General features: G+C 38.9%; 1 protein-coding gene across 1 annotated transcript; it reads left to right on the top strand.

Annotated features, from left to right (window-relative positions):
- The first annotated feature begins 7,838 nt into the window (after positions 1 to 7,838).
- LOC126631682 (CBL-interacting serine/threonine-protein kinase 5-like) lies at positions 7,839 to 9,770 on the top strand. Its single transcript, XM_050301809.1, has one exon. It carries the CDS (start codon positions 8,238 to 8,240, stop codon positions 9,558 to 9,560), a length of 1,323 nt encoding a protein of 440 aa, XP_050157766.1. The 5' UTR covers positions 7,839 to 8,237; the 3' UTR covers positions 9,561 to 9,770.
- The last annotated feature ends 3,301 nt before the right edge of the window (positions 9,771 to 13,071 follow it).

Genomic DNA, 13,071 nt, shown 5'->3' with positions numbered 1-13,071 from the left:
AATAACACCCCCCCCCCCCCGGCGGCAGCTTCAATACATAAAATCTCACATCGACCAAGATTAGCACAAAAAACCAGAGTCCCATGCCCCTGATGAGTTTCTGAGGACACTACCAGCACCAATGAGGTCACCCTTACGACATCTATCAATGTTAAGCTTTACCTAATCCTTAGGAGTAGGTTCCTAATAAAAAAAAAAGCATGTGTTCAAAAGAGACTTCATGGAGGAAGCCATACTCGCATGAAGCCAATCTTTCAATAATAACTGATTTTAGCCAATCTTTCAATAATAACTGATTTGGGATCATTTGGGAGAGCAAAATCCTGTTCAAAAATACTTTTGTTTCGCCAATGCCACAAGAATCAACAAGGCATACAAAAACTAAGTCTCAATTCCAAATTGTCCAAGACTAATATTATGAAAGAGATTATATTTGAATCAATTATTAGTACATGCATCAGTATAAAACTGATTAGGAACGGGATAACTTTTCTAAATCTTAGTAGCAAATGAACAATCTCTAAAGACATAAATAATTGATTCAAAAGCACCATCACAACTACCGCATGAAGAATCCATACCCAACCCCGGCCGTCTAGCAACAAAAGCCAAAGAAAAGAGAGCACTTTAGGAGGAAGATGCAGCTTCCAAATAAAGCTCCATCGTCACTTAGTGTCTATATTATAATGTTTATTTTGTGTATGAAATAAAGAGATGATCAATTAGTTTTTGCTAAAGCTGCTTTAATTAATCAAGTTCATGCATCGCTTAAGATGTGTTTGTTGCGATGTTCTTTCTTTGAAATGACATGTGATTAAGTATTGGAAATTGTCTGGTTTATGGGACCAGAAGGTCAATATATTGTTTTATGGGGCCATAAGTGAATAATTCAAGATGATCGTGTGGTCTCCAGAAGCTCTTACTTTCTTTGTAGAGTTTTCCAGCCGTTGGATAAATTAAGATGCATAATTCTTGTAATTTAATTATGATTTATAAATGGAAGATGATGCAGCTGGAGAAAGAAGACCAAGAAAAGACCAAACCCACGGCAGGTCCCAGATGATGCAATTAGAATATCTTATATTTCCACTCAAGCTTGTCTATACAATCTTTTTTAGTGTTGCTATCTATACACTCATTTTTACTTCTCACACATTCTTCTTAATTTCCAGTTGTCGAATCGAATGAATTGAAGAAGATCAAAGAACATAAATTAACAAAAAGTGCATGAGAGGTAAAAATGAGTGTATATATAGCAACACCCATCTTATTCTCCAACATGCTCGTCTCTATTTCTTTTCTTTTTTTATTAAGCAAAAACAAGAAAAATGTACCTGACCTATTTTTATTGACAATCAAACACGAATTACTAATCTCACGTCGTTTGTGGAGCCAGCGAATATGATTTCCGATTTATTCACGAAAGATTGTTGTGTTTTTTATTAAACTAAAATTGTTGCAATTGATACGTAATACTCTTTTTTCTTAGTCAGGTTGAAGTCTTCAGGATTTTATTGAGATTGTATTCTCTTATATAGTATTGTACTTTAACTATACACATTGAAGTATGAGTGAAGGTATTCGATATCTGAACCATTTATGCAAAATACCTAACCCGTCCTCAACTCCAAGAGATTTTTCATTATGCTCGGAAAACAGGGTACACCACATATATGGCATTATACAATTATGAGGCTAAACTCATCCATTCCCCTTGATGTATGTTTGTACCATACTTAGGGCATCCGTATTTAGATCTCGTATAAATACTCGGATGACTTAAATGTAATTATGTAATAAATATAGGGGCAAATATGTAATAAGTGAGGAGCCCTTATTCTATAAAAGGGTCCCCTCACCCTCACAAACCTCAAGCCCCCTCACCCTCTCAAAGCCTCTCATATTCAGAGTAGGGCTCTCACCCTCACAATCTTCTTCAACATCTCAGAGAAATACAATATCAGTGTGGACGTAGCCTAAACATTGGGGTGAACCACGATACATCTTGTGTTATTTACTTTCTTGCAGATTCACGATCGGATTTACGTTGTTCCAAGACCCCTCCAGTTTTGTGCATCAACATTTGGCGCCGTCTGTGGGAATCGACACGAAAAACTATGTCAGTTCTCTTTCATTTTTTCACCTCTATCGTGAATCTACAAAATCTGTACCCAAGATCCAAAGCCAAACCCAGAACACAGACATACTCTAGCTCTCTCTCTCTCTCTCCTCCCAATTTTCTGAGATCGGGATCAATATGGGGGAAGAAAAAGGTGTATTGAATCATGTTGGTAGCAGATGTTCCCACACTTCCCACATCATAGAAATCATCATCACCACCTTCCCCTCGCCCGAATCAAGAAGATCATGAAGGCCGACGAGGACGTCCGTGTGATCTTCTCCGAGACCCCTGTCCTCTTCGCCAAGGCATGCGAGGCATGCGATTTCTTCATCCCCGAGCTCACCATTTGCTCTTGGCTCCACACAGAGGAGAGCAAACGCCAGGCTTTCCAGAAAACGACATTGCCGCCGCCATTACCCGCACCGACATATTCGATTTCTTGGTGGATACTGTACCCCGCGACAAGATCAAGGAGGAGGCAGTGGGTCTCGGAGATATGTTCGAGGCGACGGTGACAACGACCTCAAGATGATACTCAACTACGATGATTCCCTGCCAAACTTCGCCCAGCTCCGGAAACATCATCAACTCTCTCTCTAAAAACCCAAAAATGGTTTGAAGATTTCAGAGAGCTGAGCTCAAAATTTGCAGAAAGGCGAAAGATCTGTTTCTCGAGCTCGATCAGACGGTCCAAAATCCTTTAAAATCCCATATGTTAGTATTGTCCCAAATCGCCGACTCCTCGCAGTACTGCCTCTTGCATTCCTCGACGGACGCCGTCTCCCGCCCGCGCAGAAACGAATCGGTCGGTGTGAAGCTCCGGAGTCGGAGATCCTCCGCTGGAGAACCGATGGGTCCGCCAACCGAAGAAGAGGTCGTTGGTCTCTGCACCAAGAAGAAGAGGTCGTTGGTCTCTGCACCAAGAAGAAGAGGTCGTTGAGAAGGAAGGGCAGCGTCATCTCTGGATATGATTATTAACAGCCCATCAGAAGGTCATTATTTTTATTGGAACAATAGGTATGCCAAGACAAATCTAAGCTCGCTGCCCATGAAGCTGCCTTCAATGTCCCAATCTCCTAGCTTTCCAATGATAACTTCACGCAGGAGAACATGCAGTGAACAGAGAGAAAGCAAAAGCAAAAAGAAAAAGAAAAAAGATGAGTGAGAATGGATGGGCACGACCAGGCTGTCCAAGTAAAGCAAGTAAGTTTGCAAGCAAAAGATACCTTACAAAACAACATGGGTGGACAGGGAATGAGCGGGGAGATCAAGAAAAGCATCAAGAAAAGCAGAAAGCAAAAGAAGAAAAAAAAAAGCAAACATAGTTGCGGTGGTGATGGCATGCAGAAAATAGAATTATGGGCATGACCCATTGAGCAGAGGATCAGATTTATTTTTCAATGATGTAATTTATTTTTCTTATCTTTCGGAGACATCTGTATAAACCCTATCAGAGGGTAATTATAATTTAAAAAAAAAACGGCAAGCCCAAAGTAATGGGCTGGAATGTTATGTGGAGGGCAAAGGCCCCTATGCCCAAAAGAGTCAGGCCCTATGGCTCCAAATGTATTTGGCACCCTGCCGCTATTATCACTAACCAGGTGATCAAAAGTACGCTCAGTACTCCAAAATTATTAGGCAACCTGCCGCTATTACCACCAACCAGGTGATCAAAAGTACATCCAGTACTCCAAAATTATTCGGCAGCCTACCGCTATTATCACCAACCAGGTGATCAAAAGTACGCCCAATACTCCAAAATCATTCATGAGCATCGCTCATATCAATCATACATAAACATTCATGAGCATCACTCATGTCAATCAACATAAACATTCATGAGCATCACTCATGTCAATCAGCTTCAAAAGCTTCATTTACAGAGCTCTAGCTTCAAAAGCTTCATTTATAAAAGCTTTAGCTTCAAAAGCTTCATTTACAGAGCTCTAGCTTCGAAAGCTTCATTTACAAAGCTCCAACTTCGAAAACTTCATTTACAAAGCTCCAACTTCGAAAGCTTCATTTACAGAGCTTTAACTTTAAAACTTCACTTGCAAAGCTTCACCTGCAAAGCTTCAGTGCAGGGTATACAAATACCGCCTCCAAACAATCGCCACTTCGGCCCATACATGGATTCAATTTGAAGTCTCCAACCAACAGACTCTATTGACTGAAGACTTGGGGGACTACACTATATACCATATATTGGGCATTATAAAAATACTTGGGGGACTTAGCCCATTATTTATGTATTGAGGAGCGAGCCCTTATTCTATAAAAGGGACTCCCTCACTTTCATTATAGAGCACCCATTCTTCATGTACTGAGAAGCGAGCCCTTATTTTATAAAAGGGACTCCCTCACCATCATTAGAGAGCATCACCGCCTGCTGAGTAACCGTCTCGCCGCGAGCATCAACTCTAGCCCATCATTCATGTATTGAGGAGCGAGCCCTTATTCTATAAAAGGGACTCCCTCACCTTCAACGCCACAAGTCGAGCCAACCAAGGCAACATAAGCCACAACCAGAGCAGCCTCGCAATATGTGCTACTTCGAGTTGAGCATCATTTCAGATTGGGCACCGCCTCATATCGAGTATTAGTTCTAGACGACATCTAATTACTTCGGCTCACACATGGACTGAATTTCAAGTCTCCAGCCAAATGACTCTCTTGATTGAAGACTTGGGGGACTACTGTTTGTACCATACTTAGGATCTCCGTATTTAGATCTCGTATAAATACTCGGGGGGACTTAAATGTAATTATGTAATAAATAGAGGGGCAAATATGTAATAAGTGAGACGCCCTTATTCTATAAAAGGCCCCCTCACCCTCTCAAAGCCTCTCATATTCAGAGCATGGCTCTCACCCTCACAATCTTCTTTAACATCTCAAAGAAATACAATATCAGTGTGGATGTAGCCCAAACATTGAGGTGAACCACGATACATCTTGTGTTATTTACTTTCTTGCAGATTCACGATCGGATTTACGTTGTTCCAAGACCCCTCCGGTTTTGTGCATCAACAATGTAGATGATATTTCGTTTGTTAAAAAAAAAATTGGATGAAAGTTTTATTTTTCAAGTTTTTCACCATTTGTATAATGACATGTGATGTGATATACCAACTCACTGAAAGATCAACTCTCTCACATTTGCAAATCAAGATCCCGTTGTAAAGTGTTTTTCGTTGCTTATATTAGGGAGTGTTTTCTTATGCACGATTTCTTATATTTACGTAAGAGATAATCAAACCCTAAGTTTTTTACTTACTTGATTCCCAAGGCAAGAGGTGGTTTAACTTTTGATTAGGCATAAAATCTGTGCAACTTGTCCACCACTTGTGGGAGACTAGACTTTTGATCTGGAGAACAAAAATAAATACGACAATTCGAATTTGGGAAACCCTATTCGATTTTGAATTTCTTATGCAAAAGTCAACTCTTCCACTCGTTACTGCGTCGTATTATGATAACACTTTGACCAAGCAAATGAGTCTATATCACTAATAATACTAAGGTTTAGGAAGCAACTTATTGTTGGTTATAAAGTTCGAAACTCCCTTCATAACTTGCAAGAGAGTTTTTCTAGGTCGGCACCAACTTGTTTGAAACTTTTAATTTTATATTTATTAGAAAGAAAAATCTTGGCAAAGATATTTTTCATATACAAAAGCTGCAGTAATCACTTAGTACTAAAATCTGGTGATATTCATCTTCGCTTAAAATTGAGAGGTCTTAAGTTCAAATCTTATGAACGACGGCGAATTTGATACCAAATTAGATTGCCTATTGTGTGGCTTAACCGAACTCCCCCTCTCTATAGTGTGAAAATATCGATGTACTAAAAAAAAATTAAATAAATAAAAAACTGAAGTAATGCACAAGAATTAAGTGGCGGTGGGAAAATAAATGGATGTCATAACCAAACATGCTTCTTCTCCCTTAACCGAAAAATTACCCAGTCATCTATCTCCTTCTATCTCCAGCCATCGTCCTCTGCCACCAGCCCGTCGTGCATCCTGCCCTTATTCGTTCCATGTACCAGAGTCGGCCATAGCCAAATATCATCCATTATCTCTTTGCAGCCCTCCTCTTCCAATTTTCTGTCTGCTATCCTTCTGCTCATCCATCCCTCAAACCTCAAATCAGATCGATCAATTTTCTATTGACTCACCAGTACGGTAGTACCTAACTATTATTCTAAAAAATTTAGTCTTCTTAATATTGCCTTACTTTTTTATTGATTTCCTCTATTTTATATTTGTTTCTTACACAGAAAGGCTTTATAAAGGCTATAAATAAATATAGAAATACATAGAAATTCAAAAGAGAGCTGTTTTGTTTTTGAGTAGGAGTCTCTTTCCTCTAAATCCCCTCCCCTCCTTCCCTTCTCTTTCACTTTTCTCTGTCTCTCTATATAAAGAAGTCAATACAATAAGTCAATATCTTGTGTTGGCGTGGCTTAATCGTGAGCATTTAAATGAAAGGGGACTAGAAGAAATGAAAATGAGAAAGGAGAGAACCCAAAATTGTTTTGTTAATATAATTATAGAAATTAGAATGCCACTTAGTACTATGATCTAATGATATTTCTTTTCACTTGTAAGTGAGAGGTCTTAGGTTCAATTCTTGCTATATGCGAATTTGAACCATATTATTGGTAGCCCATTGTGAGGCTAAACTCACTCCATTCCCGTTAGTATAGATAATATCGTTTGTTTAGGAAAAAAAAAAAAAAAAAAAAAAAACTAGAATGTATGCTAAGTTGGTCTAGCAATCTTTCTGTTTTCTTAATACAGAAAGTTAAGTGATATCTATTTCAAGGTTAAGTTGGTCTAGCAATTTTTGGTATTTGACGCAGTCGCAGTAGATTTATTGGATTTGGTTTTTATTTTCTTAATTTTTCTCTTTGTTTTTTTTACCTAAATTATATATTTATTTTTGTTGCTTTTTTTGTGGCTATGATTTTTGGGTAAGGGTTACTTTTCATGATTTTGATATTTGAGCAATAATATTGTCAATATTTGATTAATATATCTTCTTTATTTAGTTTTGATTATTCATCAATCGAGAAAATTCTTGTTTCAACTTACTTTTCAAATAAATAAAAGGAAAACTATTGAAAAGTGATGTGGGCGGTTTATTCATGCACTCACTTTTAGTTTTCGCACACTCTTGTTAATTTTTTTTACCATTAATCCTCTTCAAGTTATTTAATTCAACGGCTGAAAATTTAAAAAGATGTGAGAAGTAAATGTGGTGTGGGTGTTTATAGCACTACCCTAATTAAAAGATGAACAAATGCTTCAAAAATTACATAGTGAAATTATTGGTTATTAGGAAGTGACTTATAGCTCAATTGATTATGAGCATTCGCCTATGCACCAGAGATCTTGTAGTCAAATCCCCCTCCCCATAGTTTAGTCTATATTATCCTATCATTTTGTCAAAAAAAAAAAAATTTATTGGTTATTGTTTTTGAGGATTTGGGTCGTATCTCGTCTTTGTACCATCTAGTTATATTATAATTTGTAACATTTCTCTAATAAAGATGAGACACATATGCGTTAGCGGATTTATCTCTATAGAGATATGGTACAAATGATGATATAAGTAGATGGTAAGTGTGGCACCACACTTGTCAATTATTAAAATCGAAGAAATATTAGGGTTTGTTATTTCTGGACCAATAAAACTCGTCCACTTGTTTCTGTAATCTTGCTCACCACAAGCCCTTGTGAAAACATGATTCTGTGTGCGTAGTCCCCGTTCTGACAGAAAATACCAGGTGCTCCAATGGCGTCATGCCAACCATCCTTCTGTCTCGCCTCCTCTCTCTCTCTCCAAATCCAAACCTCCCTCTAGTCTTTAAACCCCTCGAATGGAATCCACTCGGATCAGTATCTCAGCCACTCGTACCATGAGCCCAACTCCCCAAATTAACCAAAACCCATCTCAAGTCCCCTCTTTAGTTTCAATATTTCTCACCAAATCTCAATTAGACAACTCAAATAATTTGTTTAATCGCGGTTGGTGAGTCGACAATTCCGCGAATACAACTCTTTGACGAAAGAGCATCGTACTCCCAATACCTAATTTCCCAGCGTCAATGGAGGAAAGGACAGTGCTTTTCGGGAAGTACGAGGTGGGGAAGCTGCTGGGCAAGGGGACCTTCGCGAAGGTCTACCATGGCAGACAAATCGCGACGAACGAGAGCGTGGCGATTAAGGTGATCAGCAAGGACCAGGTGAGGAAGGAAGGGATGATGGAGCAGATCAAGCGGGAAATCGAAGTGATGCGTTTAGTCCGCCACCCGAACGTCGTGGAGCTGAAAGAAGTCATGGCGACCAAGACCAAGATCTTCTTCGTTATGGAGTACGTCAGGGGCGGCGAGCTCTTCGCTAAGGTGGCGAAGGGGAAGCTGAAGGAGGATCAGGCCCGGAAGTACTTCCAGCAGCTGATCTCCGCCGTCGATTTCTGCCACAGCAGGGGCGTCTCCCACCGCGATTTGAAGCCGGAGAATCTGTTGCTCGACGAAAACGAGGATCTGAAAATCTCCGACTTCGGACTCTCCTCTCTGCCGGAGCAGCTCCGGAACGACGGGCTTCTGCACACCCAGTGTGGGACTCCTGCTTACGTGGCGCCGGAGGTGCTGAGGAAGAAGGGGTACGACGGATCTAAGGCGGATATCTGGTCGTGCGGAGTTGTGCTGTTCGTTTTGCTGGCTGGGTTTCTGCCGTTCCAGGAAGAGAATCTGATGAACATGTACAGGAAGCTTTTCAAGGCGGAGTTTGAATGTCCACCGTGGTTTTCAACGGAGGCGAAGCGGTTGATCTCGAAAATGTTGGTTTCCGACCCGGAGAAGCGAATCACCATTCCGGCGATCATGCGCACGCCGTGGTTTCGCAAGGGGATGAAGAAACAGGAGGAGGTCACGGAACCCACGGAAGGTGTTGATGAAAAGTCCGACGGGAGCGACTCTCCGAAGTTCTTCAATGCATTTGAGTTTATTTCTTCGATGTCGTCCGGGTTTGACTTGTCGAATTTGTTCGAGAAGAAGCGGAAGGCCGGGTCCGTGTTCACGTCCAAGTGCTCGGCTGCGGCGATCATGGCAAAGATCGAGGCGGCGGCAAAGGGGCTGAGCTTTAAAGTGGCGAAAGTGAAGGACTTCAAAGTAAGGATGCAAGGGCCGAATGAAGGGCGAAAAGGGCGGCTTTCGGTGACCGCGGAGGTGTTCGAGGTGGCGCCGGAGGTGGCGGTGGTGCAGTTTACGAAGTCGTCCGGGGATACTTTGGAGTATGCCAAGTTTTGTGAGGAAGATGTTAGGCCAGCATTGAAGGACATTGTATGGACATGGCAAGGTGACGGTAGCGGTAACGGAAACGGGAAAGTCGACTGTGATCTAGTTCAAGACCGATTAAACGAAGATTAATGTGTTAAAAGTAAATTAATAGTAACAATCTTGGAAATACTGAACCTAATTTTGGGGTTTTTGGCTTTCACATTTTGTAGTTGGTTTTTTGTTTTTTGGGCTGTTTTCGGTTTTTAGTAAGAAGGAGGATTAATTTGTATATATTTTGTGATTAGAATGCTAATTAATATTTTGTAAGCGCCACAGTGGAATGTTGATAAACCTTGTAAAGACTTTAGCATTGATTTTCTGTAACTTTTTTCAACTCCAATCGCAAAACAGATGAACTCACTTTTTTTCTTTTAATTTCATAACGGAAATTACACTTATTCATCATGCGTGGCTATTTTTTATTTTCCGCATCAATTTGAGTAAAATCAATTTTCTTTTTATTATATCCTCACATTTGACATGTATTTACTTAGAATGATACCAAAAAAAAAAAAAAAAGTTTCGAAAACTTTTTGACGAAAGAATGTATTTTGAGTAAAATCTCACAATGTATAATTAATTAGTTTGGCCGTTCATATTCTAACAAGGGAGAAATTTTTCCAGATGACCGCCACATTAGCTTATTTGGAGTTCCCAACCAATACAATTTTAACACTTGCAAAAAGATTGTCATGTTTTGATATTTATGATAAGCATTAAATAAACAAAATTCCTAACATACCCCTATAGTTCAAAGAGAAAGAAGTCAGATAACTCTCCGACTACCCCCTTCCACGCCGACCACCCACCTCCATCGCCGCTATGTGATTCCACTGGTGACACTCCATATATTCTCTCTTCCTCTTGTTCTTTCCCCCTTTCTTTCTCGTTCTCCCCCACCCTATCCGAAACCACCCACCTCCGTCGACCCAGATTTGCTGTCTCCGACATCCGATTTAAGATTTGTCTTTCAGCATCCCTTGTGTCCGTCTCAGAAAGAGCACAAGAAAGAGGACAAAATATTGAGATGAAAAAGAAGGGGAGAGAGAAACGTGTGGGAAAGGGAGGGATGAGTGGGGTGGGGTGGAAGATGCAGGTCTCCGTCAAGGAGTCGGCCAATGGGGGAGGCATGGGAGGAGAATGGGTGTGGGAGGTGATTTGGAGACTGGGAATACAGGGAGTCAGTTTAATTTTATTTTTTAATTAATTGTATTTATGTTATAAGAATACATGTGTTAAGAGGTTATTAGTGGGGAACACCACTTGTAATGCTAAGGTGCGTGTTCTAGTCACATGGAAAAATTTCTCCTAATGAGGGAAGTAAGAGGGTTCGAAACTATTATAACAATTTAGGGAAGGGAAAATTTCGAACGTATGAGGAAAACCCAATAAATGTCAAACCATATACATATTCTAACCGCGTGAACTCTAACCATTTTTCTTTTCTAGACAAATAAAATCACACCCCTTAAAATTTAAAAAACAAACATCCATGTCACTTTCTAACCCAATAGCATAAGCCAAAATCACTTTGGATGCATAAGCTAAATTCACTTTCTAGGAAAAGGATCCTCCTTTTAATGGGAATCCTAGGGATCCTGTGATCGTGACCGTTCATCATACATCGTACGGTTAATTTTCATTATATACTATTTATATTTAATTTTAAAATTTAAAATAATTTTTTATAATACAATGTACGATGAATTATCAGGATTACGAAATTCCTAAAATCCCTAAAAAAGGAATCCGAGGAATATCATTTTCCCACTTTCTAAGTCAATAATCCTCAAAGCCAAAATCACATTGTTAATTAGTAATAAAATAATAAATGGGGGAGACCAAGTCAACAATGCTCAAAGACTGGAAGCTTTCAGAAGAAACTAAAAAAAAAAAAAAGTTTCCCAATAATATAAGGTACAAATTTGGCACCATAAGAAAATAAACCACATTCGTCATCTTAATTTAGAATTAATAAATGTTTAAAGTATACACGTCGACAATATAGTTCCACCTAATTATAATAGCTACTAGCCTATTAGCTTCTGGGACTGGTAGACTGGCAGTTGGAAAATGAAAAATATTATTATGGTGGAAACGGTTGCGCTTTCTCTCTCCGTTGTGGACATGGATCTTTTTCGGTTTCAATTGTCTTAATTTTATGGATCAATGAATTCGGATCATTAAAATTTGATTTAACGACTAAAATTATCATTTTAAAGTAAGCTTCTGTTTGTAATCGTTATATCAAATTTCTTAGGATTAAGACAATTGGATCCGGTGAGGATCCATGTCCTTCATCCACCATCTTTCTGGTGCAGTTTCTGACGCACGTCCAACGAGCTGAGAGGATGAGAGAACGCTGCTTCTCGAAAAAGCACTTTGGTAAGTTTGGTTATTGATGGATGTCACTGTACTCACTTTTAGTAAGCCCTAATTTTGGAAAATTGGGTAACAACATTCCAAAATGTTAATTTTTTTTTCTTTCAAAAAAGAGATTAATTGGTGGTTTCGTCACGGTAGTCCAACCTTTTAAAAGCCTGAAATACTCACAGAAACGTTTCAGCCTCTCTCTGACTATCATCGCGTGATTCATTGGCGTCAGGAATTGGACCTAATAATATGTTGAGACAAAAATATGAATATGAATGTTTGACCACATTATACACGTAAGTCACTCTTCTAAAAGTATAAGATTTATTATATGTTAGTCTTGCTCACTTTACGCTAATCACATTTAATATAAGACGTGCCTCAATCATATTTCCTTACTAAATTATTGAATGATACTGCACAAAGACCTAATTTCTTAATAGGGTGGGGAAGAATGCAAGGTATGTGTACTTTTCATCTCCACCATAATGCATAAATATGGTCCATATTTAAGAGAGATTGCCTTGCAAGTAATTGCATCAACCAATATTATGAATTTATGGTATTGCTCAAGTAACTTGTGACCCTCAGTCATTGATGTACTAATAAGATAGAGAAATATCATGTAGATTTATATACATGCGCCTTAATAATTGTGAATTGTTGTTGATGTAAGTGGGATATAAGATTTGCCTAAATAACTGAAGTCAAGGCTGGTTTTTTTGTTTTGAGTTGCTTAAATTTATTTAAAAAGTTGGAGCCTTAATTGTGTTTGATAGATGAAATAAAGTGTTTTTTTTCCTTTCCGAAATCATAGGTCCAAAACAGCATAAAGAAGAAGTAGCTCTACACATGTTTCTCAATAAAGTTTTTTTTTTTTCATTGAAGGCAGGTGAATAACACCAATTAATGAAACTTTCCTATCGACAAATCATTTCTCCATATTGTTTTTTGCTAAAAGAACTTTTAGCACTACAGTTTACCAAACACTTACCTGTTTTTTTCACAGCTGTTTATTTTCACAGCATTGCAAAAACATCTTTAAAAAAATACAACAACCCCGAACTAGCCCTCAATCAAATGCAAGTAAATAATTGACAGTAACACGACTCATGACAATGACATGTATGTATGACATAAACTTATAAAACATTATTTATGTACACCTCAAGATTTCCAGAACTTAGGCTGTAGTGGTAGTGTGACATACACTACACGAAGGCTAGAG

Source organism: Malus sylvestris, chromosome 8 (genome assembly GCF_916048215.2).
Source record: "Malus sylvestris chromosome 8, drMalSylv7.2, whole genome shotgun sequence".
Lineage (NCBI taxonomy): Eukaryota > Viridiplantae > Streptophyta > Magnoliopsida > Rosales > Rosaceae > Malus > Malus sylvestris.
The sequence above is the reverse complement of the archived record's forward strand: the minus strand, read 5'-3'. Positions and strand labels throughout refer to the sequence as shown.

Excerpts from the sequence above, each read along its gene's own strand:
- LOC126631682 (XM_050301809.1), top strand. The coding sequence starts at position 8,238 with ATGGAGGAAAGGACAGTGCTTTTCGGGAAGTACGAGGTGGGGAAGCTG.